Source organism: Lucilia cuprina, chromosome 2 (genome assembly GCF_022045245.1).
Source record: "Lucilia cuprina isolate Lc7/37 chromosome 2, ASM2204524v1, whole genome shotgun sequence".
NCBI lineage: Eukaryota > Metazoa > Arthropoda > Insecta > Diptera > Calliphoridae > Lucilia > Lucilia cuprina.
This window is the reverse complement of record NC_060950.1, coordinates 14,731,137-14,758,255: the sequence shown is the minus strand read 5'-3', so window position 1 is coordinate 14,758,255 and position 27,119 is coordinate 14,731,137. Positions and strand designations below refer to the sequence as shown.

General features: G+C 31.0%; 2 protein-coding genes across 3 annotated transcripts; both read right to left on the bottom strand.

Moving 5' to 3' along the window:
- Positions 1 to 17,296: 17,296 nt before the first annotated feature.
- LOC111678426 (ER membrane protein complex subunit 5) lies at positions 17,297 to 18,151 on the bottom strand. Of its 2 annotated transcripts, XM_023439774.2 has the most exons (4): positions 17,955 to 18,150; positions 17,828 to 17,880; positions 17,559 to 17,760; positions 17,297 to 17,458 (listed from the first exon to the last, which is right to left on the bottom strand). In XM_023439774.2, exons 1-4 carry the CDS (start codon positions 18,034 to 18,036, stop codon positions 17,448 to 17,450), a joined length of 348 nt encoding a protein of 115 aa, XP_023295542.1. In that variant the 5' UTR covers positions 18,037 to 18,150; the 3' UTR covers positions 17,297 to 17,447. The 2 variants fall into 2 exon arrangements, with proteins under 2 accessions (XP_023295542.1, XP_023295541.1); XM_023439773.2 differs by having other exon boundaries at positions 17,297 to 17,760; positions 17,955 to 18,151.
- Positions 18,152 to 18,854: 703 nt separating this feature from the next.
- LOC111678393 lies at positions 18,855 to 22,495 on the bottom strand. Its single transcript, XM_023439738.2, has 3 exons — positions 22,251 to 22,495; positions 22,039 to 22,167; positions 18,855 to 20,179 (listed from the first exon to the last, which is right to left on the bottom strand). Exons 1-3 carry the CDS (start codon positions 22,318 to 22,320, stop codon positions 18,855 to 18,857), a joined length of 1,524 nt encoding a protein of 507 aa, XP_023295506.2. The 5' UTR covers positions 22,321 to 22,495.
- Between the last annotated feature and the right edge of the window lie 4,624 nt (positions 22,496 to 27,119).

The following is a 27,119-nucleotide window of genomic DNA, read 5'->3' as shown; positions in this document are numbered from 1 at the left end:
ACCAAAACGTAAAGCCTAATTATAGACAAAACCAGAGGGTCAACTATGGAATAGACTAAGTATACTAATAACTAAACTATAGACCAGGCCAGGCGCGTTGCCCTATCGCACGGTGGTACATACTTTTTCAACCACTGGGTGTATAAAAAGTAAACAACTCTCCACTGCCTCTTTGTGTATCTTACACGCAGATTGCAATTTTTGTACATGGATCTATCTAATCTCTGACCATTGCTGCCCCGTTGCTTAACTTTCGAGATGTAGAACATCACTTTCGTTTACAATCACGCTGATGGGATGGTCTGTTGATTTGGCAACAGCACCTAGAGACGTACCCGGTAGAGACCGAAGTACGAATTCTTCAAATAAGCCGAAACTTTGTTCTTATTCACAAGCACATACTGTGGTAATTCTGATATGAACAGAATATACTCTGAACTAAATCTGGACAAGGAAGGAAAATTCAATGGTATCATTTGTATATCATGCCTTTCATCCAGCATTAGACAATCCAGCACACTTCCCATATATAAGAGACAAACATACGACACATTCATTATTGGTAGACGGATGGGGTGAGGCCCGTACGATATACAATCACTTCCAACGCTTAGCTTAACACTCACTCCTCAGTGGGGTATCAGTTGTTTCGGCAACTGCACCGAACATATCCCTAAATATTGTCTTTTAACCGCAACTCATTCTTTCCGCGAATTTGGGTTTTAATGAGAAGTTGAATATGCGGTGGGTTTCATGAGGGCCCTGACCACATACAGGACATAGCAGACCAGTAGGCATTGAGCATGTTGCTCCATCCCGATCTTAGTTGATTTAGAACTACTCTTGTTTTCCGCGGCAGGTTTTCTTCTGTATGACATTCATGTGGTATCATGCGACCGCAGAATTTATCCCACGTGCTTGTTCGTAAGGGACGATCCATGCAGTAATGGTATATATGAACTAGACAATGGGCTACAACCATGCCGGTAGTCCATACTGTAGCCTATAGGCTGTACTATATACTAGACTATAGACTTGACTATTGGTTGGACTCTAGACTGGACTATAGACTAGATTATAGACTAGACTATTGACTGGACTCTAGACTAGACTCTAGACTAGACTATAGACTGAACTATAGACTGGATTATAGTCTAGACTATTGACTGGGCTAGAGACTGGATTATACTAAACTATTGACTGGACTAACGACTGGGCTATATACAGGACTATAAACTGGACTATAGACTGGACTATACTATAGACTATAGACTGGAATATAGACTAGACTTTTGACTGGACTAACGACTGGACCATAGACAGGACTATAGACTGAACTATAGACTGGACTATAGACTGGACTATAGACTGGACTATAGACTAGACTATAGACTGGACTATAGACTGAACTATATACTGTACTATAGACTGGACTATAGATTAGACTATAGACTGGACTATGGACTGCATTATAGACTTGACTATAGATTGGACTATATACAATAGCTTAGAACATACACTGGACCATAGACTGGACTGTAGACTAAAATATGGATTGCACAATAGGCGGGACTATAGACTAGACAATAGACTAGGCTATAGACTGGACTTAAGACAGACTGAATAATAGACTAAACTTAAGACTGGGTTATAGTCTACACAATAAACTGCGCTTTAAACTTCATTATAGACTAGTCTATAGACTAAACTACGAAAAAGCTATAAACATGACTGTAGACTAGGATATAAACCTGGCTAGACACAATAGACTTGGACATAAACTATACCATTGGCCATAAACAATTGCAACAGTTAACTACTGGTGTGACGCCCAAGTAGTTAATATAGCAGAAGTCGGAAAAAAGCTAACTTGTACTTAACATTGACATAATTACTTTTATATTCTGGTTTTAATTAACTGTTTAAACTTGAAAATCAGTTGATTTTTTGTTTTGTAAATTTTTTGTGAATTTTTAATTATATACATTTTTGTTTAGTTAAAAGTTAAACAAAAAAATGTGTTATGCTAATTGTTGAAATACTAGTAATTAAAGTTAAAATTCTAGGTGTTTGTTGGCTAATTTGTTAGAATTAGAACAGAAGTGTTATTTATTAGTGTTTGTAACTTAAGCTAAATGTATTTTATTTTATAATTTTTTTTAATGTGTAAAATTTCATTTAAACTTTAAATTTGCTTAGAAGAAATATCAGCAAAAACAATCATTCAAGAATAAGATAAACTAAATAAAAATCTTTTATTATCTAATCTAAAGAAAAGAAAAACTATTTCTTCCTTATATCCAACAACAAAACAATTTGTATTTAGCAAAATTTTGTTAAACATCAAAAGAATTTTATTTTCTAGAACAAACTTAAAACAAACTCTTATATGAATTTTAAAATCTAGAACAACTTGTCGTAAAGTTTAATTGAAATACAATTGTAAAAAAAAAATAATTTTTATAGATTTTTCTCAATTGTTTTTTGGTTTTTAAGAACAAATTTTTGTAATATGCATGAAATCATGCAATAAGTAAATATTTTACGACTTTGTCTGTTTGCTCTAAAAGTCAGAGGTGGTGGTTGTGTGTAATGAATGACATTTAACTAAAAAATACATATAAAAAATTCTACTAGATTTTCAAATATTTTACACATGCATTTTTCTATTTGAGTTAGAAATATTTTTTTGGAAAAAAATCATTGCGTGGGTCTTGTTTTTCACATAAAATGAAAAATTCATTTACGGAATTATGTTTTATGTATGTATAAGTACACAGAGAGAAAAAAGATGTTTTAAAATTATACACACTTGCTGTCAAATTGACACCAAGTATTTATAATTTTTTAATAACATCCGTTGTTGACAACGCTGTAATGCAGTTTATTTTTCCAGTTGAGGTATGACTCAACCTATCCAGGTTTAGTTTAAAGATCTGCTTCCTTTAAATTAAAACACAAATATTTAAAAATGTGATGTGTAAATCGGAACAAAGCTTTATGATCTACTTAAGTGTACGATGGCTGTTCGGGAGATGAACGTTGAACGATGGTTATTAGGCGGTGTTGACGGCGTTAGATCGAGAAGTGGGAGGAAAAGAAATTTTATTGTCGTATTCTGGCGAGGTTTCTGTTAATTTCAGAGTCTTTTCATTCTACGATAAGTTTTTTTTAAACTGCGCAGCTAAAGACAGGAACTACACGAAGTCAAAAAGAATTTGGAGGTTCTTGAATTCGACTAAGAATACGATCGCAAATACTACACGAAGTCAAGAAGTAATCGGAGGTTCTTGAGTTCGACTAAGAATACAATCGCAAATACTACACGAAGTCAAGAAGAATACGGAGTTTCTTGATTTCGACTAAGAATACAATTCCAAATACTACACGAAGTCAAGAATGTTTCGGAGGTTCTTGAGTTCGACTAGGAATACAATTGCAAATACTACACGAAGTCAAGAATTATTCGGAGGTTCTTGAGTTCGACTAGGAATACAATCGTAAATACTACAAGAAGTCAAGAAGTAATCGAAGGTTCTTGAATTCGACTAAGAATACAATCGTAAATACTACACGAAGTCAAGAAGTATTCGGAGGTTCTTAATTTCGACTAAGAATACGATCGCAAATACTACACGAAGTCAAGAAGTAATCAAAGGTTATTGAGTTCGACTAAGAATACAATCGTAAATACTATACGAAGTCAAGAAGTATTCGGGAGTTCTTGAGTTCGACTAGGAATACAATATAAATACTACACGAGTAAATACTACACGAGTTAATTACGAATGTAAGAAGAATTCAGGGGTTCTTACAATCAGCAATTCTACAAACTCATACTACTAGAGCAGGTATTGTGTTAGGTTCTGGCGGTACTTTGGTATCATGCACGAGTGCAGCACGGACGGCAATATCAGCTCTCTCTCTAGTCACAAAACTCTGACCACTTATACTTATTTCAACATAAACAAGTTAGGAATTATAAACTATTTACTTGTTTTATAGACTGTTTAATGTGTAATGTTTTGTATAATGTACTTGTTGTATGGGATGTTTAATGTAAGATGGTTTATTCATACAATTTAACTATTATATGTATAGGTTTTTCTAACTGCTACGTTACAACGCTATGTTGTTAAATAGAACGTTGCATTATCGAAATGTTAACGATTCGTTGCAGAAATTATATAAAGCGGAGAAGAAATGACAACAATTTGATGTTCTAATGACAATAACTCGTTGTTGTAATGACAATGATGCTTTGTTAAATTTTCCACCGTGGTTGTCAAAATGATAACATAAATAATAACCTAAATGTGCCTAAATGTTAACAAATGTGGTGAGCTTACTTTTGACAACGGATTCTCTCAATTTCGGTACTTTTCTATCGGTTTTTTCTCACTGTGTAGTTGAGGTTTATTAATTGCATTTTAATGCTCATGCAATATTTTTTCTGGTTTTTGTAATAAAGATGAAAAATTGAATGTAATTAAGATATATTTTATATTAATAAATTTAAAGGCATGAAAAAAAAACTATAAAATATAATTTAAGTTTAGGTTAATAGCAACCTCCCCTCTAAAAAAATTTTAATCTATACTATTACGTAGAAACATTTTTTTTCAATTAAATCATCATCAAAACACACCCATAAGACAAGAATATTACGCAAAAAAATACGTTCTATAGAGATAAAAAAATTGTATCATTCACCAGGTGATTACATAAAAAAATTTAAATATAAAACGTGTCATTCTTTGGTCATAAAAAATTGTTAAATTTATATGATTTAAGTTCTCAAAGTTCTATTATCTTTAAATTAAAATCATTTAAATATTAAAAGCAAAATGTTGCCAACTTTTAGATAATTAATTTCTTTTCCTTAAAGCCTTAGAAGTGACTAATTAAATGTTTACACTTTTAATTTCATTCAAAACTTAAATGATTTTTTCCTTAATAAGTAGTTTGTTTAATGATTACAATAGTTATGAAAAACAAGAAAAAAAGCAAATTTAGTCATGAAAAATGTTATGCTGACTTACGATGTTGCACAGTGGCTGGGTAAAGTATATAAAGTGGAATAATATTGTACCGTTTTTTAATTCTATATTAGTATTTTAATGATCGTAGATTAAAGATTATAGTCTGATATTTAATATTGACTCTCTTAAGTACAATCTTTAGTGTGTTCTAAGTTCAAACTAGATTCTGTATGTTTTAAAAACCAAACTATAGTCTGGTTTAAAATCCAAACTATCCTAACTATAGGGTGTTTTAAAGTCTAAACCATAAACTGTTCTAAAGTTCAGAAATGACCTCTTCTAAAGTCAAGACTTGATTATAAAGTCTAATCTAAATTAAAGTTAAATTCTAGACTAAAGTCTGTTTTATAGTCCAGACGATAGTCTGTTTCTGGGTACAAATTATAGTCAGTTATCTAGTCCAGGCTACAGCCTGTTCTTTTGTCCTCAATATAGGCCAACAGACCCATAGACAGACAATACTCTGTTTTATAGTCCTGACTACTATAGTCTTACATATATAGTTTAGACTTTGGACCGGAATATAATTCAGATAATAGCATGTTATTAAGGCCAAACCTTAGACTGTTTTTATTATGTTCAACATTTCAGATTATAGTCTGAACTATAGTCTAGACTATAGCCTGTTCTGTTTAATAGTCAAGACTAAGTATAGACTTTTTTTAAAAAAAAGTTTAGAGTCTTCAATACTATAACTATAACCCAGACTATAGTCCATACTATTGTCTGGTATATAGTCCAGATTATATTCTGCTCTATATTCCAGACTATAGTCTACTCTATAGTACTAAATTTAGTCTGATCTATGGTACAGACTATAGTCTGATTTATAGTCCAGACTATATTCTGTTCTATAGTATTTAAACAATGGAGTCTGTTCTATAGTCCTATCTATAGTCCAGATTATAGTCTGATCTATAGTCCAGACTATAGTCTGTTCTATAGTCCAGACTGTTCTGTTCAATAGTCGAGACTATAGTCTCTTTTATAATTCTTACAGTAGTCTGATCAATAGTCCGACTAAAGTTTGTTTCACACTTTAGACTATAGTCTGTAGTAAAATATAGACTAAAGTGTTTTTTAGTCCAGATTTTAGTATGTTTTATTTTCCAGACTATAGTCTTTTTTATAGTATGTTCTATAATCTAATCTATAGTCCAGACTATAGTCTCTTCTATAGTCCAGACAATAATCTGTTCTATAATCTGTTCAGTAATGCAGACTATAATCTGATCTATAGTCCAGACTATAATATGTTTAAAGTCTGGACTAAAGTCCCGACTACCATTTCATTTTATACTAAAAACTTTTCTTACAAATTTCAAAACACTGTGTCACTCATCCAAAATTGCATGTGTGAATTCGAACATGAAAGCGATAATTTTATTTTTGAGGAACAATTAAATGCAATAAACCACGAAGAGAGGCGCAAGAAAAGAAAAACAGCAAATACAATTAAATGAGTCATCTAGGCGTAAAGTCAGCATTAACACCAACAGTCTAAGAGACAGACAGCTGAACAGACGGACGGATGGACGAATATACACATGAAGCTGACGAAAAAAAAAAAAAATAATAAAACCCGATATGTGTGTTCTCTTATTACATGCAATTGTTAATTGGTTGGAGATATCACTTCTCTACGAAAATAATAAAGTAAAAGAAAACAACAACAATAACAAATTATTTATTACTCAGCTCAAATAAGATATTCGTTATCTTAGTCTTATGTTTAAAATATGTTGGATTTTCTTTATAATGATTATCTGTTTGTTTTAAAAAAAAATATATATTTAACATTTGTTGAGTTTTCTTTAATTTTTATACAAATAAATTAAGGATAAAACAGTTTTAAGTCTGGTTTATTTGTTTGTTGTGTTTTTTTTATTAACATACTTGCTTTTTTGTTTATTATTTAAGTTATTTTCTTGTGCAAACGTAATGATAAATATAAAGAAGAAAAAAATAATATTGTATTAACAAAATAAATCAACAAAAACAAATGCTACTGGCTGCATTAACGATCTTACACATTTAATGTGTATGCGTGATAATTTATCTTTTGCTCTCGTTTAGTCTTTGATCTTTGACGACTACTGAAAGGAGTATAAGTCTTGAAAATATAGTATAGAAACGACCATAGTTTGGACTGTAGTAGATACTATAGTTTGGATTATAGAACAGATTCTAGTGTTAAAAAAGATTATAGTCTGGGCTATAGAATAGATTATAGTCTGGGCTATAGAATAGACTATAGTCTGGACTATAGAATAGACTATAGTCTGAACTATAGAATAGACTATAGTCTGGACTATAAAATAGACTATAGTCTGGACTATAGAATAGACTATAGTCTGGACTATAGAATATACTATTGTCTGGACTATAGAATAGACTATAGTCTGGACTATAGAATAGACTATAGTCTGGACTATAAAATAGACTATTGTCTGGACTATACAATAGACTATTGTCTGGACTATAGAATAGACTATAGTGTGGACTATAGAATATACTATAGTCTGGACTGTAGAATAGACTATAGTCTGGACTATAGAATAGACTATAGTCTGGACTATAGAATAGACTATAGTCTGGACTATAGAATAGACTATAGTCTGGACTATAGAATATACTATAGTCTGGAATGTAGAATAGACTATAGTCTGGACTATAGAATAGACTATAGTCTGGACTATAGAATAGACTATAGTTTGGACTATAGAATAGACTATAGTTTGGACTATAGTCTGGACTATAGAATAGACTATAGAATAGACTATAGTCTGGACTATAGAATAGACTATAGTCTGGACTATAGAATAGACTATAGTCTGGACTATAGAATAGACTATAGTCTGGACTATAGAATAGACTATAGTCTGGACTATAGAATAGACTATAGTCTGGACTATAGAATAGACTATAGTCTGGACTATAGAATAGACTATAGTCTGGACTATAGAATAGACTATAGTCTGGACTATAGAATAGACTATAGTCTGGACTATAGAATAGACTATAGTCTGGACTATAGAATAGACTATAGTCTGGACTATAGAATAGACTATAGTCTGGACTATAGAATAGACTATAGTCTGGACTATAGAATAGACTATAGTCTGGACTATAGAATAGACTATAGTCTGGACTATAGAATAGACTATAGTCTGGACTATAGAATAGACTATAGTCTGGACTATAGAATAGACTATAGTCTGGACTATAGAATAGACTATAGTCTGGACTATAGAATAGACTATAGTCTGGACTATAGAATAGACTATAGTCTGGACTATAGAATAGACTATAGTCTGGACTATAGAATAGACTATAGTCTGGACTATAGAATAGACTATAGTCTGGACTATAGAATAGACTATAGTCTGGACTATAGAATAGACTATAGTCTGGACTATAGAATAGACTATAGTCTGGACTATAGAATAGACTATAGTCTGGACTATAGAATAGACTATAGTCTGGACTATAGAATAGACTATAGTCTGGACTATAGAATAGACTATAGTCTGGACTATAGAATAGACTATAGTCTGGACTATAGAATAGACTATAGTCTGGACTATAGAATAGACTATAGTCTGGACTATAGAATAGACTATAGTCTGGACTATAGAATAGACTATAGTCTGGACTATAGAATAGACTATAGTCTGGACTATAGAATAGACTATAGTCTGGCCTATAGAATAGACTATAGTCTGGACTATAGAATAGACTATAGTCTGGACTATAGAATAGGCTATAGTCTGGATTATAGAATAGACTATAGTCTGGACTATAGAATAGACTATAGTCTGGACTATAGAAAATAGTCTGGGCTATAAACTATAGCCTGGGCTATAGACTATAGCCTGGGCTATAGACTATAGTCTGGGCTATAGACTATAGTCTTTGCTATAGACTATAGTCTGGGCTATAGATTATAGTCTGGGCTATAGATTATAGTCTGGGCTATAGACTATAGTCTAGGTTATAGACTATTGTCCAGGCTATAGACTGGCCTATATACTATAGTCTTTGATATATACTATAGCCTGGGCTATAGACTATAGTATGGGCTATAGACTATAGTATGGGCTTTAGACTATAGTCTGGGCTAAAGACTATAGTCTGGGCTATAGGCTATAATCTGGACTATAGACAATAGTCTGGACTATAAACTCTAATCTGGACTATAGACAATAGTCTGGACTATAGAACAGAATAGATATATAAAATATTGAATAATTGGTTTTGATTCTATTTTCGGAAGACAGTTGCAGTATTTTTCTCAAAAAAAAAAAAAAAAAAAAAAAAAAAAACATAAAGAAAGCAACCCGAAGAAGTACCAGTTTAATTTATCATCTCTTATGCACAAATCTAAATATTGTTTATTATTATTGTGGGATTTTCATAATGTTTATAACTGTTTTGATATATTTTTTTACCATTTCATTTCCCTTTTTAGTTTCAAGTGATTTTTTTGTATTCAAGCTGTTGTTGTTGTTTTGTTTTTTTTTTCCTAAACAAACTGTTAAATATAAGACGATTGAAATGATGAGCTGTGAGTTCAGACCACACCATGTAATTCGATAATAGGCAAAATGTCTTGTTGTGTCAGTTTGTCTGTCATCGTCATTATCATCATCTTACCAATGAATGTTTGTTTTCATGATTGAATTCAAATGTAATTATTGTTTGTAGTAATCAATTGAAATTGAAAACAATATAAATAAACAAATATCTTTGGATAAATGGCTCCAGTAGCCAGTAAGAAATAGCCAGAATTATTTCAAATGTTTATTTTAACTTAAACCATATTTTTACCGAGTTAATTGAAAAATATTTGCTGTTAATTGATATTTTTTTTTTAGAACACAATGACTTGGGAATTTAACAAAAGAAAAAAGTGAGATTCTATAAAAATTCAAATAGTTTGCTTTTAATCTTAAGTTGTTTTTAGAATACAAATGACATATTTGTGTCTGGATTTGTTTAAGTGGAGGGAAGTAAAAAGGTGTTCTAATTAAGTCTGGCGACTTAAGATTATAGTATGTTTTATAACAGGTCTGTTCTATAGGCGAGACTATAGTCTGCTCTAAAGCATTTTTCGATACAATTCAGTTCTATAATCTGTTCTATTGTCGAGACTATAGTCTATTATACAGTCGAGACTATAGTCTGTTCTAATTTAGAGACTATAGTCGATACTATAGTCTGCTCTATAATTGAGACTAGCGTCTATTTTATAGTCGAGACTACCGTCTGTTCTATAGTCGAGACTGTTGTCTGTTCTACAGTCGAGACAGTAGTTTATTATGTTTTAAAATCGGAACTATAGTCTCTTCTATAGTCGAGACTATAGTCTGTTCTATAGTCGAAACTATAATCTGTTCTATAGTCGAGACTATAGTCCGTTCTATCGTCTACTCTATAGTCAAGACTATAGTCTGTTTTATAGTTAGGACTATAATCTGTTCTACGGTCGAAACTATAGTATGTTCTATAGTCGAGACAGTAGTCTTTAGTAGAGACTGTTGTTTGTGTAGTCGAGACAATAGTATGTTCTATTGTCGAGGCTATAGTCTGATTTATAGTCAAGACGATAGTCTGTTCTATAAATAAGACTATAGTATTATAGTCAAGACTACAGTTCGTTCTTTAGTCGAGACTATAGTCTGTTCTTTGTCTCCGGTAGGTTAGTGGTTAGTGTTCTAGTCTGGTAGACAATAGGTGGTGGGTTCGATTCTCACCTGAGACACTGGTTAAGGAGAGCACAACAGGCCCGATAGAGGCCTAGGTGTATTTTTTTGGGATTTAATGTATATACATCCTCCTTTCAAACTTACTAACTAACATAGTCTGTTCAATTGTCAAGACTATACTCTGTTCTATTGTCAAGACTTTACTCTGTTCCATAGTTAAGACTATAGTCTGTTCTGTTGTCAAGACTGTACGCTATGGTAGAGACTATAGTATATTTTATAGTCAAGACTATACTATGTTTTATAGTCTAGACTATAGTCTGTTCTATAGTCTAAACTATAGTATGTTATATAGTCTAAACTATAGTATGTTCTATAGTCGGGACTATGGTCTATTCAATAGTCTATTAAGTTGTCAAAAATATAGTCTATTTTAAAATCAAGACTATAGCCTTTAGCCATATGAAACATTAAATTGAAAAAGACAATATGAATGCAGTACAGTTTATACTTTCTATAAAATCCATTTATATTAAAATCATAATTCAAGTTTAAGGTTCACTCACTTCTAAAGGTTATCTAAAACAAATTGTGGCAAGAACAAAAAAAAAAAAAACAAACGTTTAAAAATAATGAATGGAAAAAATGTTTTCTATAAAACATGATAATGACGTTTAGTATGTATTTCAATTAAGCTGCTTAAAAACTTGTGTTAAAAACACCTTTAGTTCTAATTATCAACGTCATTATCTACGATTATGTAAATATGTGTAAATAAAGTATCTTTTACAAATTCTCTTAACTAAACACCTTCACCCTCAACTGTCTGTGGGTGATTTTATACGATAAACGGACGAATGTTATAATAAATATTATAAATATGTGGAAGCCCCTTTTTGTTTGCATTTGTGGCTGTTGTCGTAGATGAAAAGATAATGAAACAAGTTGCACTTGCACTCACATGATGCTGGAGATAATGTTGATCTAAAGTTAATAATAAAGTGTCGTTTCTAGTAAGTGTTTACATAGACAAAGAATCAACACCCATGATAAAAGATATATATTTACAGTATTTTCTTTTTTTGTTTTGTATTATAAAAAGTATTCATATTTAATGAATAATGCTACAGACAACGTAATTCAGAGTCAAAGTAATTTGTTAAAGTTTTTATGTAGAAAAAAAAAAAAGAAACAACAAAAGCGAATTAAAATTGTATCAGTTACATTTAATGACTTATTGTAGGAGCTATGTATATCGGTTAGCTGTTTAATCTTAACTCAAATTTCATTGCAGCTCACTTATAGCAATTAATATAGATTTTCTTAACTCTATTAGAATTTTTATTTGCAATACTTGTAATTTATTGAATAATGTTTTAAATATTTTGAGAATTTTTTAAGCATTGTTAAATTTCCTCTATATCTGAAGGGCTAAACATTCTTTATAAGATGAGTATATTGCGTTGTTTAGGAATATCTATCTATAAACTGTACAAAACGCGTTATTTTAGTCGTTATTCAAGATTTACTTAAGACTATATTTTGTTCTACAGTTGTTACTATTGTTTGTTCTTTAGTCGAGACGATAGTATGATCTACATATATTCGAAAGAATTGTATAATCGAGGTTGTTGTCTGGGCTATAGTCCAGACTATAGTCTAGGCTACAGTCCAGACTATAGTCTGCTCTATAGTCTAGGCTATATTCCAGACTATAGTCTAGGCTATAGTCCAGACTATAGTCTGCTCTATAGTCTAGGCTATAGTCCAGACTATAGTCTGCTCTATAGTCTAGGCTATAGTCTGCTCTATAGTCTAGGCTATAGTCCAGACCATAGTCTGCTCTATAGTCTAGGCTATAGTCCAGACTATAGTCTGCTCTATAGTCTAGTCTATAGTCTAGACTATAGTCTGCTCTATAGTCTAGGCTATAGTCCAGACTATAGTCTGCTCTATAGTCTAGTCTATAGTCTAGACTATAGTCTGCTCTATAGTCTACGCTATAGTCTAGACTATAGTCTGCTCTATAGTCTAGGCTATAGTCCAGACTATAGTCTGCTCTATAGTCTAGGCTATAGTCCAGACTATAGTCTGCTCTATAGTCTAGGCTATAGTCCAGACTATAGTCTGCTCTATAGTCTAGGCTATAGTCCAGACTATAGTCTGCTCTATAGTCTAGGCTATAGTCCAGACAATATTCTGTTCTATAGTCTCGGCAATAGTCCAGACAATAGTCTTCTCTATAGTCTAGGCTAAAGTTCACAATACAGTCTGCTCTAAAGTCTAAGCTATAGTCCAGACTACAGACTCCTCTATTGTCTAGGCTATAATCCAGACTATAGTCTGGTCTATAGTCTAGGCTATAGTCCAGACTGTAGTCTAGGCTATAGTCCAGACTGTAGTCTGTATATTCCAGATAATAGTATGTTATAGACTAGAGTCTATTTTATAGTCTACAATATAGTCGATACTATATACTGTTCTGTTATAGTCTAGACATTAATCCACACTACAATCTGTTCCATAGTTTAGGCTATATATAGTCGATATTATCGTTTGTTATATTCTTTTATTAAGTCTGTTTCGTATTCAAGACTATAGTCTGTTCAATAATCCAGATCAAAGTCTATTCTCTAAGTCTATTAGACTAATATATATTCTCTAGGTCTGTTTATTTTATCAATAGATGAGACTATAACCTTTCAAAACCAACTGTTCTTTAGTAGACTATTATCTGTTCTCTAGTGAAGATAGAAGTCTAGTCCTTAGGCAAGACCATAGCTCGTTTAGTAGGTGGTACTATGGTGTGTTCTATACGCGATATTATACAGATTAATTTAGACTTCTTTATATTCGGTACTATTATCTGTTTTATAGTCTAGACTATGATCTGAAGTGAATAAACAATTCGTTATATTTATACAACTTTTTCCAAGGATAACACCCTAGATTTTTATCTTCTGACAGTTTTTTAAAATATTACACATAAATAAAGAAAAATTAAAAAGTTCTTCGTCGCTTTATGGGATGAGTCTGCCAAAAGAGAAGTTTAAAAATGAAATATTAAAGAAATTCTGTTTTGGCACACAAGTGTTTCGAAGAAAAAACAAAAACACCAACAATAAAAACACTGCACAACAGTTTATTGATAAACATAACACAACAAAATTATTTGTATGCAAAATGTCAAATCATTTAAAATTAGAGAAGGCAGGAGAAGAATTAAAACAACAAAAAAATGTGCAAAAAAAGCAACAAAAACTTAGATTAAGAAGAGTCACGTGAAATAAAAACAAAATCGAAACAAATCCAAAAAAAAAAAACAACCATATAAAATGTTAAGACGGGGCTAAAGCAAACCTACATACATACATATGTACATAAATATGTAAATATGTACTTAAGGTGTCTATACAGCATCACAAATAACGAGAAAGAGGCGAAGAAGGATATAGAGAAAAAAACATTTTGTTGTATCTTCTTGGTATGTGGGCGTTTTTTTGTACTTTATTTTCCTTCTGCAATACAGAGAATTTGAAACTATTCTTGTGTATGGGAATGTAGCAAGAAGGTTTTTGTGAAAAAAAATATAAAACGCAAAGGGCAGGGCTGTCAGAGGGGTGTTGGTTGGTTGGTTGCTGGTGGCAGCAGAAACTAAAAACTGCTTTTAAATCTAGACAACATTTATTCTTTTCTATTATTTATTTACATTTTAATGATGACCTTGGCTGGGAACTTGACATTTTATTATTTTTTGAAAAGGATGTTTATTTAGCCTTAGATTAAATTATATAAAACAAGAGATGTAAAACCACTTACGTATTGAATGTTTTTTGATAATCCTTTATTTGTTTGCGTGAAAATTCATGAAATTCTGTATAAACATTAACCACTTTGAAACTGTGTGGTACTTCAATGCCTGCCTCCTGGGAGTCGATAATCACCTGGCGTCTATTGAGAATGTGTGACAATTCAGAGGAGTCGGTGGAGCCCGAATCACAGCTATTGGGCCGTCCTAATGAAGAACGGCGTCCATTTGAGGTGTTGGCTCCCGAAACGGAGGAGGCAGCCGAAGAAGCATTTGAGGAGACAGACATTTTAGTTATTGGTAGTTTTCTTTTTTTTTTTTTTTGTTGCAATAAAAACTTTTTATTTTGCTAAAAAACAGTTAATATTTGTTGTTATTTTTTTCACTTTTATAAACAAGTGCTTTGTTTTGCTATTTGTTTCTTTAATATCGTACAAACACACACCCTTAAAGGATTTTTTCTTATTTTAACACTTAATTTTATAATCAAAATTTGTTTTTTTTTGTATTTTAATTTCTTTTTTAACAATTCACTTAATTTCCGTTATAACTTTTACACAATTATACTTTGCGCGTTTAGAGCAATACAACGAACTTGTCAGTTGGATAGTTGAAGAGTGACTGATGTTTACAACAAAAATCAAATTCTACTTTACTACTACGCTAAACAACTGTGTATATATTTTTCTAAAGGCGCTGTTAAAATAGTACTTGAAGATATTATTAAAAAATTAAAGCTTTTCAAACTGTAGTTGTTTGACAATCAGTTTAGTAGAGGGTATGTTCAGTACTGTTGGTAATAATTAAAATATCTAACAAAAATTAAAAAAAGCGTTCTTTTACTTGGGGTGGAGATTGGTTTAGAACCCACATATGAATAAAAAAGAAAAAAATTGTATATTTAGGAAGCTACATAAGCTAAAATCTTAAAATTTACATGAAGTATTTGACATTCATGTGAACAAGAGAAAAATGACCAAACTTTCAAAAAAGAGAATCGATCCATTTCATATGAATTAAATACAATACAATATTATTTACAGTTATCATCACTTTAATTAATAATGTTTTAATCAGTGTTTAAAAAATTGGCGAACTTGCAATAATTTGCGTGACATTTTCCATTAGTGAAATATTGTATATCTTTAAAACTATTACAGTTAGAATCTCTAAAATCGTTAATTCGGTTACTTTAAATTTATATTGCTTTTATGTTCGTAATTTCAACAAATAGATACCTAAAGTGTAAAATAACTAGTAGATAACTTTACCAAAAGGGTAAGTTGACATGTATTTCAAATCAGTACCTATGGATTAAAATTACCAAATATTTTTACTCCAAAGGTAACTATGCACTGATAGATACCTATTTGTTGAAATTACGGGCATTAGGGTAGCAAAGTACACTAGGTATAACTAGTTAATATTTAAAATTTGTTATATCATTTGAAAGTTCCATTTGTCGACTTTAAAATAAACGTTAAAATCTGTTTTCTTGAAAAATTTAATTTAACCGCTTATCAACAGCTGCGCACCAATAAACTGCATAGCCATTAATTAACACTTCACTGTCTTACCATCTATATCTAAGCAGTTGTTTTCAAACTATACAAAACAGTTTTTATTTAAGGTACGTTCAGTGTACGTTAGTCAATGTTTTTATTTACAAAAATATTCGCGCATATTTAGTTATTATAAAATTAAAGTTATTATTTTATGTGAAAAAAGGTCTTTCTATTAAAAATGTTTAATATAAATATTTCAATAATTATGAATTGAAATTATAATATAAGCTTAGAATACAAAATGTATATAATTTATAGAAGTATTTCAATCACTTCTAGTGTTGTGTAGGGTTCTATAAATTGACTTTCGAATAATCGAACAATCGACTTTTTGTTGAAAAAAGTTGAAAAGTCGAAGTCGACTATTTTGTTCCAAAAAAGTCGATAGCTCGACTATCGTCTATGAAAAAAGTCGAAAAGTCGACTTTGTAAATAAAAGTCGAAAAGTCGGAAGGAGTCGAAAAAAGTCGGAAAGTCGAAAAAGTCAAAAAGCCGAAAATTGGAGAAACAAGTCAAAAATAGTTAAAAATTTTGAAAAAGTGGAAAAAAGTCAAAAACTTTAAAATAGTCGGAAAAAATCGAAAATATTTAAAAAGTCGAAAAAATCGAAAAGTCGAAAATAGTCGGAAAAAGTCGAATATAGTCGAAAGTCGAAAATAGTCGGAAAAAGTCAAAAAAGTCAGAAAATGTCGAAAAGTCCGAAAAAGTCGACTATTTATAAAATATTAAAAGTCGACTTTTAATTAAATAAAAAAAGTCGATTTTTTGACATAAAATGCAAAAAGTCGAAAAGTCATCTGTCAAAATACAAGTCGACATTTTAATGGTTAAAGTTTAAAAGCTTTCACTGCTGCAATTAAAGTGTCCAATAAAGAAGTTGGAAAAAAGTAATTTTGTGAAACAATATTAAATTAATTAGATCTCTGGTATCTATTTATATATCAACCGATATATTCTGTCTGACTAAAGATTCAGCCAATAGTTTACTTAGTATATAACAGTCTGTATATCCATATACATATATATCTAAATATATATAACCTAATCTGGCTATTAATATAAAGTAATATCTATTCGCCTACTGCCTGAATGATGATTCTGCCAATACTTTATTAAATATTCTATAATTTTTCTTAAAAAAACTACCAATTATTTAAAAACAATTGCTATGCATCCAATTTTTAATGTAAAATTTTATTAAATAAAATATATACGTTTCGCCCTATCGCCTGTGGTCGATATTGTGTTTGAAGAAGACATTTAAAGATTTCAACTTGTTTTGGTATCATTTACTTATTAGTTTCTTTATGATAAATACAGATAATTAATGATCATCTATTTAAAAACCACACAAAAAAGAAATTACAATTACTTATCTCATAAGTTACATATAGATATTTAAAGATTTATGAATTTAAATCCAATTTTGATTTACCTTCAGCCTCCTCTTCGGGCACATAATTTGGTGACAAGGCTTTACCTCTATGATTAAATGAATAAAATGACGGAAAGTTACCGAATGTATCCCAGGATTTGGCTTGCATATCAACGGTGGCACGAATTTCTTTAAAATTACCCACAATTTGAATGAGGTTGTAAATGACAACAATTAAACTGACCACAATTTGGACAACAATCTAGACAAGTAAATTATTTTCTTTTATATATTTTTCTATTGTAATTTTTTTATTTAATTGTACTTACATCCAAAGGCAGTTTAGTAAATTCTTGTTCGGTTAAACGCAAATAAGTGCGATCTGTTTAAGGAAAATAGTTTATAATTTATTTGACCTGCATTTTTTAATGTTTTCCAAATTTCTAATCTACTTACAATGAGCTGCTGAATAGGCTGCATGTGCTAAACTGGCAAAGCCGGCTATCAGAAGAAATTTATTAAAAACTGTATTGACCATTTTTATTTATAAGAACTATTAGGTTTTTAATTAAAGTTTATGATTTTTATTAAATTTTCTATTAAAATACAGGCGTGAAAATAATTTTTCACTGTTTCTCTTTTTTTCATTGACCAAATAATGACAACTGTCAAAATAAATGACAATTTGTTTTACAGCTGTGACTCTCAAACTTTAACATAAATTGAAAACAGTGTTGCAATATAAAGACAGGGTTGGTTTGTCTTAGAAACGGCGTAGGGTTCTATAGTTGAAACGAAAAGCCGACTTTTAGACTTTTCGACTTTAGTATTTTATAAATAGTCGACTTTTTCCGACTTTTTGATTATTTTCGACTTTTTTCGATTATATTTTACTTTTTATAGATTGATAGATAGATAGATAGATAGATAGATAGATAGATAGATAGATAGATAGATAGATAGATAGATAGATAGATAGATAGATAGATAGATAGATAGATAGAATAGATAAATAGATAATAGATAGATAGATAGATAGATAGATAGATAGATAGATAGATAGATAGATAGATAGATAGATAGATAGATAGATAGATAGATAAATAGATAGATAGATAGATAGATAGATAGATAGATAGATAGATAGATAGATAGATAGATAGATAGATAGATTTATAGATAGATAGATGGATAGATAGATAGATAGATAGATAGATAGATAGATAGATAGATAGATAGATATATAGATAGATAGATAGATAGATAGATAGATAGATAGATAGATAGATAGATAGATAGATAGATAGATAGAGAGACTGACTGAATTTTATCAATTCTTTTAAAATTTTAAGACCTTTATTCTATTTCATTCAAAACTTTGTTACAACCATTCGTGTTGCACAACTGACAACCTGGTTGCTGCTGTAACATACACTTGTAATATTCCAAACCATTGGAAGAACAACCTCTTACAATATGACCCATACGCTTGCTGAAATATTCAAAACATGCCTGTACACCTATATTAGAGGGTTCCAACTCATTAAGAGAACATGGTAAAGGATCACGTTTAGTTATTGCATCACAATCATTTTCCATCGACCCACACTGATAGCAATGTAAACGTTCAGGTGGAAAGGGACCGCGATTACAAAAGCTGCCCTCACAAAGTGAGCAATGGGCCGTAGAAGTATGATTACAATTAAGCTGTTGGCTTTCACAACCTCTCTTCGTTACACCATCGGCAAAAGTGGCCACTAAACATCTGGCAGCTGGAATTTCACATTCTTCGATCTCTAAAAAACCTGGTCTTTGCCAGGCTGCACAATTAGAATCGATTTCCGAGGTGCATTTATAACAGCGTGTAAATGGCATTCTGTTACAATCTTTTGGTATATCACACTCATATTCACGATTTTTGTCGGGTTTATTTAGGGGGACAACTGAACATCCCCTCTCGACATGCCAATTTTTATACTCGACAGCATAGCAGGAAGATGCCTCAGGAGAACTACAAAATGAAGTGGCTACTTTGGTGGTATCAAAGCGACAATTTTCGTCTCCTCTCTCCGAGTTGCACTGCAAACATTGTTGTGTTTCTAAATTGCCAGTATTACAAAAATCGGGTCCACTACACATTAAAGTGCGGTTCATGTTGTCTTTTACTTCTTCGGGCATAATATCCGAACAACCACGCAAAACTCGATCCATATTGTGATAGATAAAACACGAACTATTCATATTGATTTTGACATCCATTTCGCAGGTGTCGTATTGTGTGATGTTATGCTTGTGCACCAGATCCCTTTTACAACCACGACCTAATTTTGAGTCACATTGGGCACATTTTAATCTACTAGTGGCGGGAGCATTATTACAACCATTGTAGTCACAAAAAATTGCTCTAGTCGAAAAAGTATGATTTGTATTGGAACGACATCCACGATAGATTTGATCAATTTCGATGGCATCAATGTAACACTCATCATATTCTTGATGATTTGGACAAGGATGGGGCTTTCCAACGACTCTATCACATTGTTGGCCACTGCACTGATAACATTTTAAACGACCCGGTGGATATACTCCCTTGTTGCATAAATTTTCACTGCAATATTTCTTATAGGCCGCTCCAGCCGTGGGTGTCGAGTCGGAGCAACCACGATAGGTAACGGAATCAACTAAAAGAAGGAAGAAAACAAATCGAAAATATACATGAAAATCTGTGGTTCCAAATCAGTGTTGTACTTTTGTCAAAATAATATTTAAATGAAATATATATGGTTTAATCTCTATTCAAGAGTCTAGAATATAGCCTAGCCTACAGTTTAGCCTATAGTTTGGTATATAGTCTAGTTTATAGTTTAGGCTATAGTAAAGTCTATAGCCTAATCTATAGTATAGCCCAAAGTCTAGTCTATAGTCTAGTTTATAGTCTAGTCTATAGTCTAGTCTATAGTCTAGTCTATAGTCTAGTCTATAGTCTAGTCTATAGTCTAGTCTATAGTCTAGTCTATAGTCTAGTCTATAGTCTAGTCTATAGTCTAGTCTATAGTCTAGTCTATAGTCTAGTCTATAGTCTAGTCTATAGTCTAGTCAATAGTCTAGTCTATAGTCTAGTCTATAGTCTAGTCTATAGTCTAGTCTAAAGTCAAGTCTACAGTCTAGTCTATAGTCTAGTCTTTAGTCTAGTCTATAGTCTAGTCTATAGTCTAGTCTATAGTCTAGTCTATAGTCTAGCCTATAGTCTCGTCTGTAGTCTGGTTTATGATCTAGTCTATAGTATAATCTATAGTATAGTCTTTGGTCTAGTATATAGTCTAGTCTATAGTATAGTCTATGATCTAGTCTATAGTCTAGTCTACTATATAGTCTATGATCTAGTCTACAGTTTAGTCTATAGTCTAGTCCATCTATGTTGTCTATAATCTAGTTTATAGTCTAGTCTGTAGTCTTCTTTTTTGTCAAGTCAATAGTCTTCTATATAGACTAGCTTAAGCCTATTCTACAGCCAAGCGTCTAGTTCATATATTAGTCCATAGTTTAGTCAACAGTTTTATCTACTTATAGTGTAGTCTATGGCATAATGGCCATTTAAAACGATTTGTATTTGAAACTATACATTTTTTTGGAATTTCATTTGTAACACTTTTAACACCAATTAAACTGATAGAAGTAATTTAAAGTTATTTTATTTCTAGATTGCGATTAGCAAGAATGTCATGCATGACAAATAACAATATTCTTGTTATAAAACTGATAACAAATATTGAGTTCATTTGACCAAGTAAAAGGTCATTGACTACCAAGTGTAATAGCAAATATTAAATAACTACTATGTGCAGAAGTGATAAAGATCTTAAAATTGTTATTTGAAAATTTTCATTTAAAAAACAAATATTCTTTGGAAAATATTCACTAGAAAATATTTTCTACTGAAATTTGTTTAAGTTAAGAGATTAGTTGCTTAAAAGTCAGTTTAGGAAAGTTTCCTCAAGTAAGAGTTCTCTTATGAAAAGTTTCTCGATATTTAGATAAAAACCTTAAGAGTGAGAATTTTTCTCAGAATTGAGTTTTAATTAGATAAGTTTCTCTAGAGAAATATTTGTATGGATAGGTATCTCTGGAGAAAGTTTCTTTAGAGAGTAATTATTATAAAGGTTTTTCCTAGGGCATTTTCGTTAGAAAAGTTTCTCTATACTAAACTTTTTTTAAAAATGTTTCTCTAGAGAAAGTTTTCTTTAGAAAAGTACTTTAAGAGATAGTTTTAGATAGAAAAGTTTTTGGGGAGAGAATCTTCGTTATAAAACAGTTTTCTATAGAAAGTTTTCTATATAACGGTTTCTATGGAAAGAGTTTTTATAAAGAAAAAAGTTGTTTTATTATTAAAATCTTTGAGTATATGTTAACTTACATTACACACTGTAATTACTTTATATTTGTCAAATAAGTTTTTGTTCTATCTAAATATTTATCTTTTATCTCTGCAAACAGATTACACAATGATTAACTTTTTCATATTTAGTTCATAAATACTTACCAATCGACATTGTACACTGTAGTGATTTACAATTTTCATATGGTAAATCGGTTTCATTTAATGTTGTTGCACATGCTTCCAACGATATCGAATCACATTTATAACAAACAATTGCGTCACAAAAATTTACTAATTATTTGTTTAGAAATAAGGGAAAAGATTACGTTAAATATAAATTTGTTTATTGTCATAAATTATGTATACTTACTAACATTTTGCGACCAATTGTATGTAGACAATGATAAAGAGAATCTTCCATTTTAGTTTAAAATTTAAATGCATTTTTGTTTTTTTGTTGCTAATAAGTTATTAGTGAGGTTGGTCGGTCATGCATGTACTATATTTGAAAAGGTTCTTTAAACGTTGAGATCAATTAAAGTACTAAAATTGGTGTTTAAATATTTAAAAAAAGGAAAAGCTTCAAATTTTTGTAAACAACATTGGGGCATTTCACAGTTTGATGTTAAGTAATGCAACTAAAGTTGTACTTCGGTTTATGCAATAGTTAAGGTTATTACAGACACCAGATTTCGGCTATACTTGGGTCCAGGTTGATCCCTTTGTACGAATACCTGTTAAATGAGAAGAAAGATAGGGAAAAGTTGAAACTAATGAGTGAGAGAGAGTAGAAAAGAGAGTGAGAGAGAGGATGACTGTTGGTCTTTTTCATCCACTGGGTAGACTTGAGAACGGAACCATCGCCCCTTTTCAACGCTTAGTTCCACAGTCACTCTACTGTGGGGTATCTGTTGTTTTCGGCAACAGCACCGAACTGATCCCGAAATATTGACTAATATCACGCATCAGTCTTTTAACCGCCACTTACTCTCCCCGCGAATTTGGGTTTAAACCACAGCCACTACGTGGATCCCGAAGGAACCTCAACCAACTGACCAGCCAGGACATAGTCCTGCGAGCAAGTGGCCACCCGTAGTACCAGATTATGCGGTGCTCTGGTCGGACCTCTGGCAATCTATGCAAGGACTAAGCCAAGCAGTAGACTGTAACCAATTTTTCAGTCCCAGCCAGACTGGAGGTATTGGCCACCTCTTTATACCCCGGTATTGCAATAACACCAAGGCGGTGGTCTCGCCAAGGTAACATGCCTCCGGGGGGAAGTAAGAGAGAGGATATGAGAAGAAGCTTCTGAAAATGAGAAACCAGATCAAAAGAAACCAGATCAATTGAATATTTGACAATTCGGATAGATCGTTAAAAAGGCCGATCCAAGTGTCCCAATTCGGCGGGACATCCTCATTTTGATAACTCCAATCATTCTGGCATGGATAATTAGTGTGTGGGTCACAAGGCTCATACCTATTTTAACAAATTTATGAACATCAAAAGACGTTCCAAATGAATATTTAACAATTCTGATAGATCGCTAAAATAGCGTTCGAATTCGGGTGCCAGCCAAAGCAGGACATTTTCATTTTGACAACTCTTACAGAAGTCATGGAATAGGAAACCAATACGTCTAACATTGTCCGTAACAATCGATGTCAGATTACCTAGTTGTAGTCTTGGGAGATCCATAAGATATTTGAATCTGTATGGATTTGTGGCCACAGCGCTTTGGATATTGAGCACGTGTGTTTACGCGCCCATGAAGTGGCAGTTTTTAGTGATCTGCCTCTTTATTGCAAATAGTAAAACACTGCAAAACTACTCTATTTCTAATCTGTTAAGCATGGTGCCTCCTTTTGCCTAATTGTCAGTTATATTATTGCCCTACGAAATCCCGTGTCCTCTAACCTAAAATAGGGAGATGTTCGAATGTCTCGACATTTCACTGAGAAACGTTCGGCATTTATGGACAATTCTGAATGTGGAAAACACACCAATTAGGGATTTGATAGCAGTTTGACTCTAGGTATAAATTCTGATATCTCTGTTAGATATCCGATAGTGAATAGTTACTTTACGATAATACGACACTGCCATCTGTGAATAGCCTTAATTTTTTTTGTTTAATTGAATAGAATTTCTATGTGTTTTTATAAATATTAACCATTGCTACAATTAATTCGCTTCATTTTTTCATTATTCATTTTTGCATTCGTTTATCTCTACCAAGATTAGCATGTTTTTTATCAACGATTAAATTGATTGCTAGAACTTTTTCTATTGCTTTTTAAAGTGTCCATATCGTATAAATAGAGTATCGTGTCTATAATTGAAAAAAATCAAAATTATAAACAAATTTTTATAAAAGTTTGTCCAGCTAATGTTTTTTCTAAAATAGTTTCTTTAACCAAAGTTTTTAAATTCTTAATATAAAACTTACTCGATAAAGCTTTCCTTAAAAAAGTTTCACTTAAAAGTTTTATTTAGAGAATTAAGTTGCTCTAAAAAGCTTTCCTTAAAAAAGTTTCAATTAAAAGTTTTATTTAGAAAATTTCCTTTAATTTTCTTTTGCTAGATCGATTTTTTTTGTAAAGTTTTTCTTAAAGCGAGTTTTATTAGAAAAGTTTCTCTAGCAAAAGTTTCATTTATAAAACTTTCTCTAGAGAGATTTTCTTTATAATACTTTCAGAGTTGTTATAAAAAAACTTTCTTAAAAGAGATTTCTAAACGGAGTTTTGTTTTTAAACAATAGATATTCTAGAAAGCTTCCTTTAGAAAAGTTTCTATTGAGAAAGTTTTTTTTTAAAAATATTTTCTAAAGCTTTCTTCTTTCTTTCCCTAAAGCTCATTTTCTTTAGAAAAGTTTCTTTAAAGCGAGTTTTGTTCGAAAAGGTTTTCTATTATTTTAGAATGCTTTCTCTGGAAAAAGTTTTTTAAGAGAATATTTTCTAAAGCTTTTTATTATAATTCTTTAGAAACGTTTCTTTAAAGCGAGTTTTATAAAAAAAGTTTCTATAGAAAAAAATGTTTTTTTTTTTTTTGTAGAAAAAACTTTTTAGATAAAGTGCTCTTTAAAATATTTTATCCGAAGAAAGTTAAAGCTTTTCCAAATAGATTGTTTTTAAGAAAAGTTTTCTATACGAAGTTTTTTTTAACAGTCCCTAACACAAAAGTTACTCTAGAATGTTTTCTTTAAAAAAGTTTCTCTGTAGAACTTATTTTCTTTACAAAAGTTTCATTAAAGCGAAAAGTTTTTTTAGAAAGCGTGTTTTTTTAGAAAAGCTTTTCTAGAAAAAGTTTTCTTAAATATACTTTATCTTAAGAAAGTTATCATTAAAAAGCTTTTTCAAATAGATTATTCTTAAGAAAAGTTCCTCTAGACTATGTTTTTAAGAAACAATTCTTAATATAAAAGTTACTCTAGAAAGCTTTTTTTTAGATGACGTTTTACAGAAGCTATTCTTTATAAAAAACTTACTCCAGAAAACTTTATCTGGAGAAAGTTTTTAGAGATATTTTTCTAGAGCTTTTACTATAACAGTTTCCTTAGAGTGCTTTTTCTCTCGTAAAGTTTCTTTAAGACGATTTTCAGAAAAGTTTATATAGCTAAAGTTGTCTACAGATAAGGTATTCTTTACAATAGTGTTTTCTCTACAGAAATTTTTTGTTTCTTTAGAAAGATTTTTCTAAAGAAAAGTAACTTTAGAGAGAGATTTTATAAAAGTTTTATAAAAGTCAAACCAACAGTGTGGTTTCCTTTAATAAGTTTCTGTGGAGAATGAAATGTCTCTATAGTGAGAGTTTCTCTACAAAATAAAATCATAAAAAGAGTTTTTTTTTGAAAAAAACTTTTCTAGAGAAAAGGTTTTCTCCGGAGTTTTTTTTAGACTTTTCACAGAAAGTCTTATTTTGAAAAATTCTCTAGAGAGAGTTTTGTTTAGATTTTTATCATAGTTTCTTTAGTGAGAGTATTCTTAAGAATAGTTTTTATATAGAGTGAATTGAGAGAGAGAGGGTAAATTATTAAAATAGATTTCCTCTACGAAAAAAGTTTTCTTTGGATAAGAGACTCCTTTGGCCTGGACCTCGAGAGATTTTGATTTTTTTGATTTTCACAGATATTGAATATTTTTGTTCACTGTATTAAAGAAACTATTTTATGTTTTGGTATTGAAGTCAAAGTGATCACAGTGATCTATTAATGAGTTATATACGGATCTACAGACAACAAAATAGGTTAATTTTTAGAAATATCTATTCGTATAAATTGGAGTGTAAGGCAATGTTTAGTCGGACATTAACTAAATTGTTATCTTTGTTATCTATAAAATGTAGTATGTGTGTAAGTCCATGCGCTACAAGCACTACAAAAATGTCCTTGTATATGATGTATATTATATTTTTATAAGAACCCATTAATAATTCCTAAATCATGAGCAATTTAATGTGAGACTTTTTCTAATTCACTGACATTTAAAAGGGATTTAAAACGAAACTGTTATTGAATTATTAAAACATTTCGAAGATTTGTTATTTTCTTTTAGAGTTGATGGTCTAGAAAAACATCCAAAGAGTTACATGTATATTAAGAATTAACCTAACCTAAAAAAATAAAAAAAATCATTTTTATTTTCCTAATACATAAAATTTTTACTCTTTTGTATAATCTCGTTTAAGAATTATAAAACATTATTTTATTTTATTACAATTTTTATTATATACCAAATTTACAATAATACATTTTACTTTGAATCTAGTATTACAAGTTTTATATCTATTAACTATATATTACAATATATCTGTGTATGTATGGTATAGTATAGTTGTCTGCATGACTCCCACAAATCGACCACAATAATTACTGGGAAAAACATTACAGATGCCATTTCACCACAGAGTTGTAAAATAATGACAGCGGTTTGTGAGTGATAAAAGGTATGTGTATTTCTCACTCACTTATTGACCAACATACATTCGTACATACTTGCATTAACATTAGGATAGTTACTTTTTGGCGACTTGACATAGTCTGCAGTTTAGTATAAATTAGTCTAGTCTATAGTCTAGTCTAAAGTCTAGTCTAAAGTCTCGTCTAATATCTAGTCTATAGTCTAGTCTAAAGTCTGGTCTATAATCTAGTCTATATTCTAGTCTATAGTCTAGTCTATAGTCTAGTCTATAGTCTAGTCTATAGTCTAGTCTATAGTCTAGTCTATAGTCTAGTCTATAGTCTA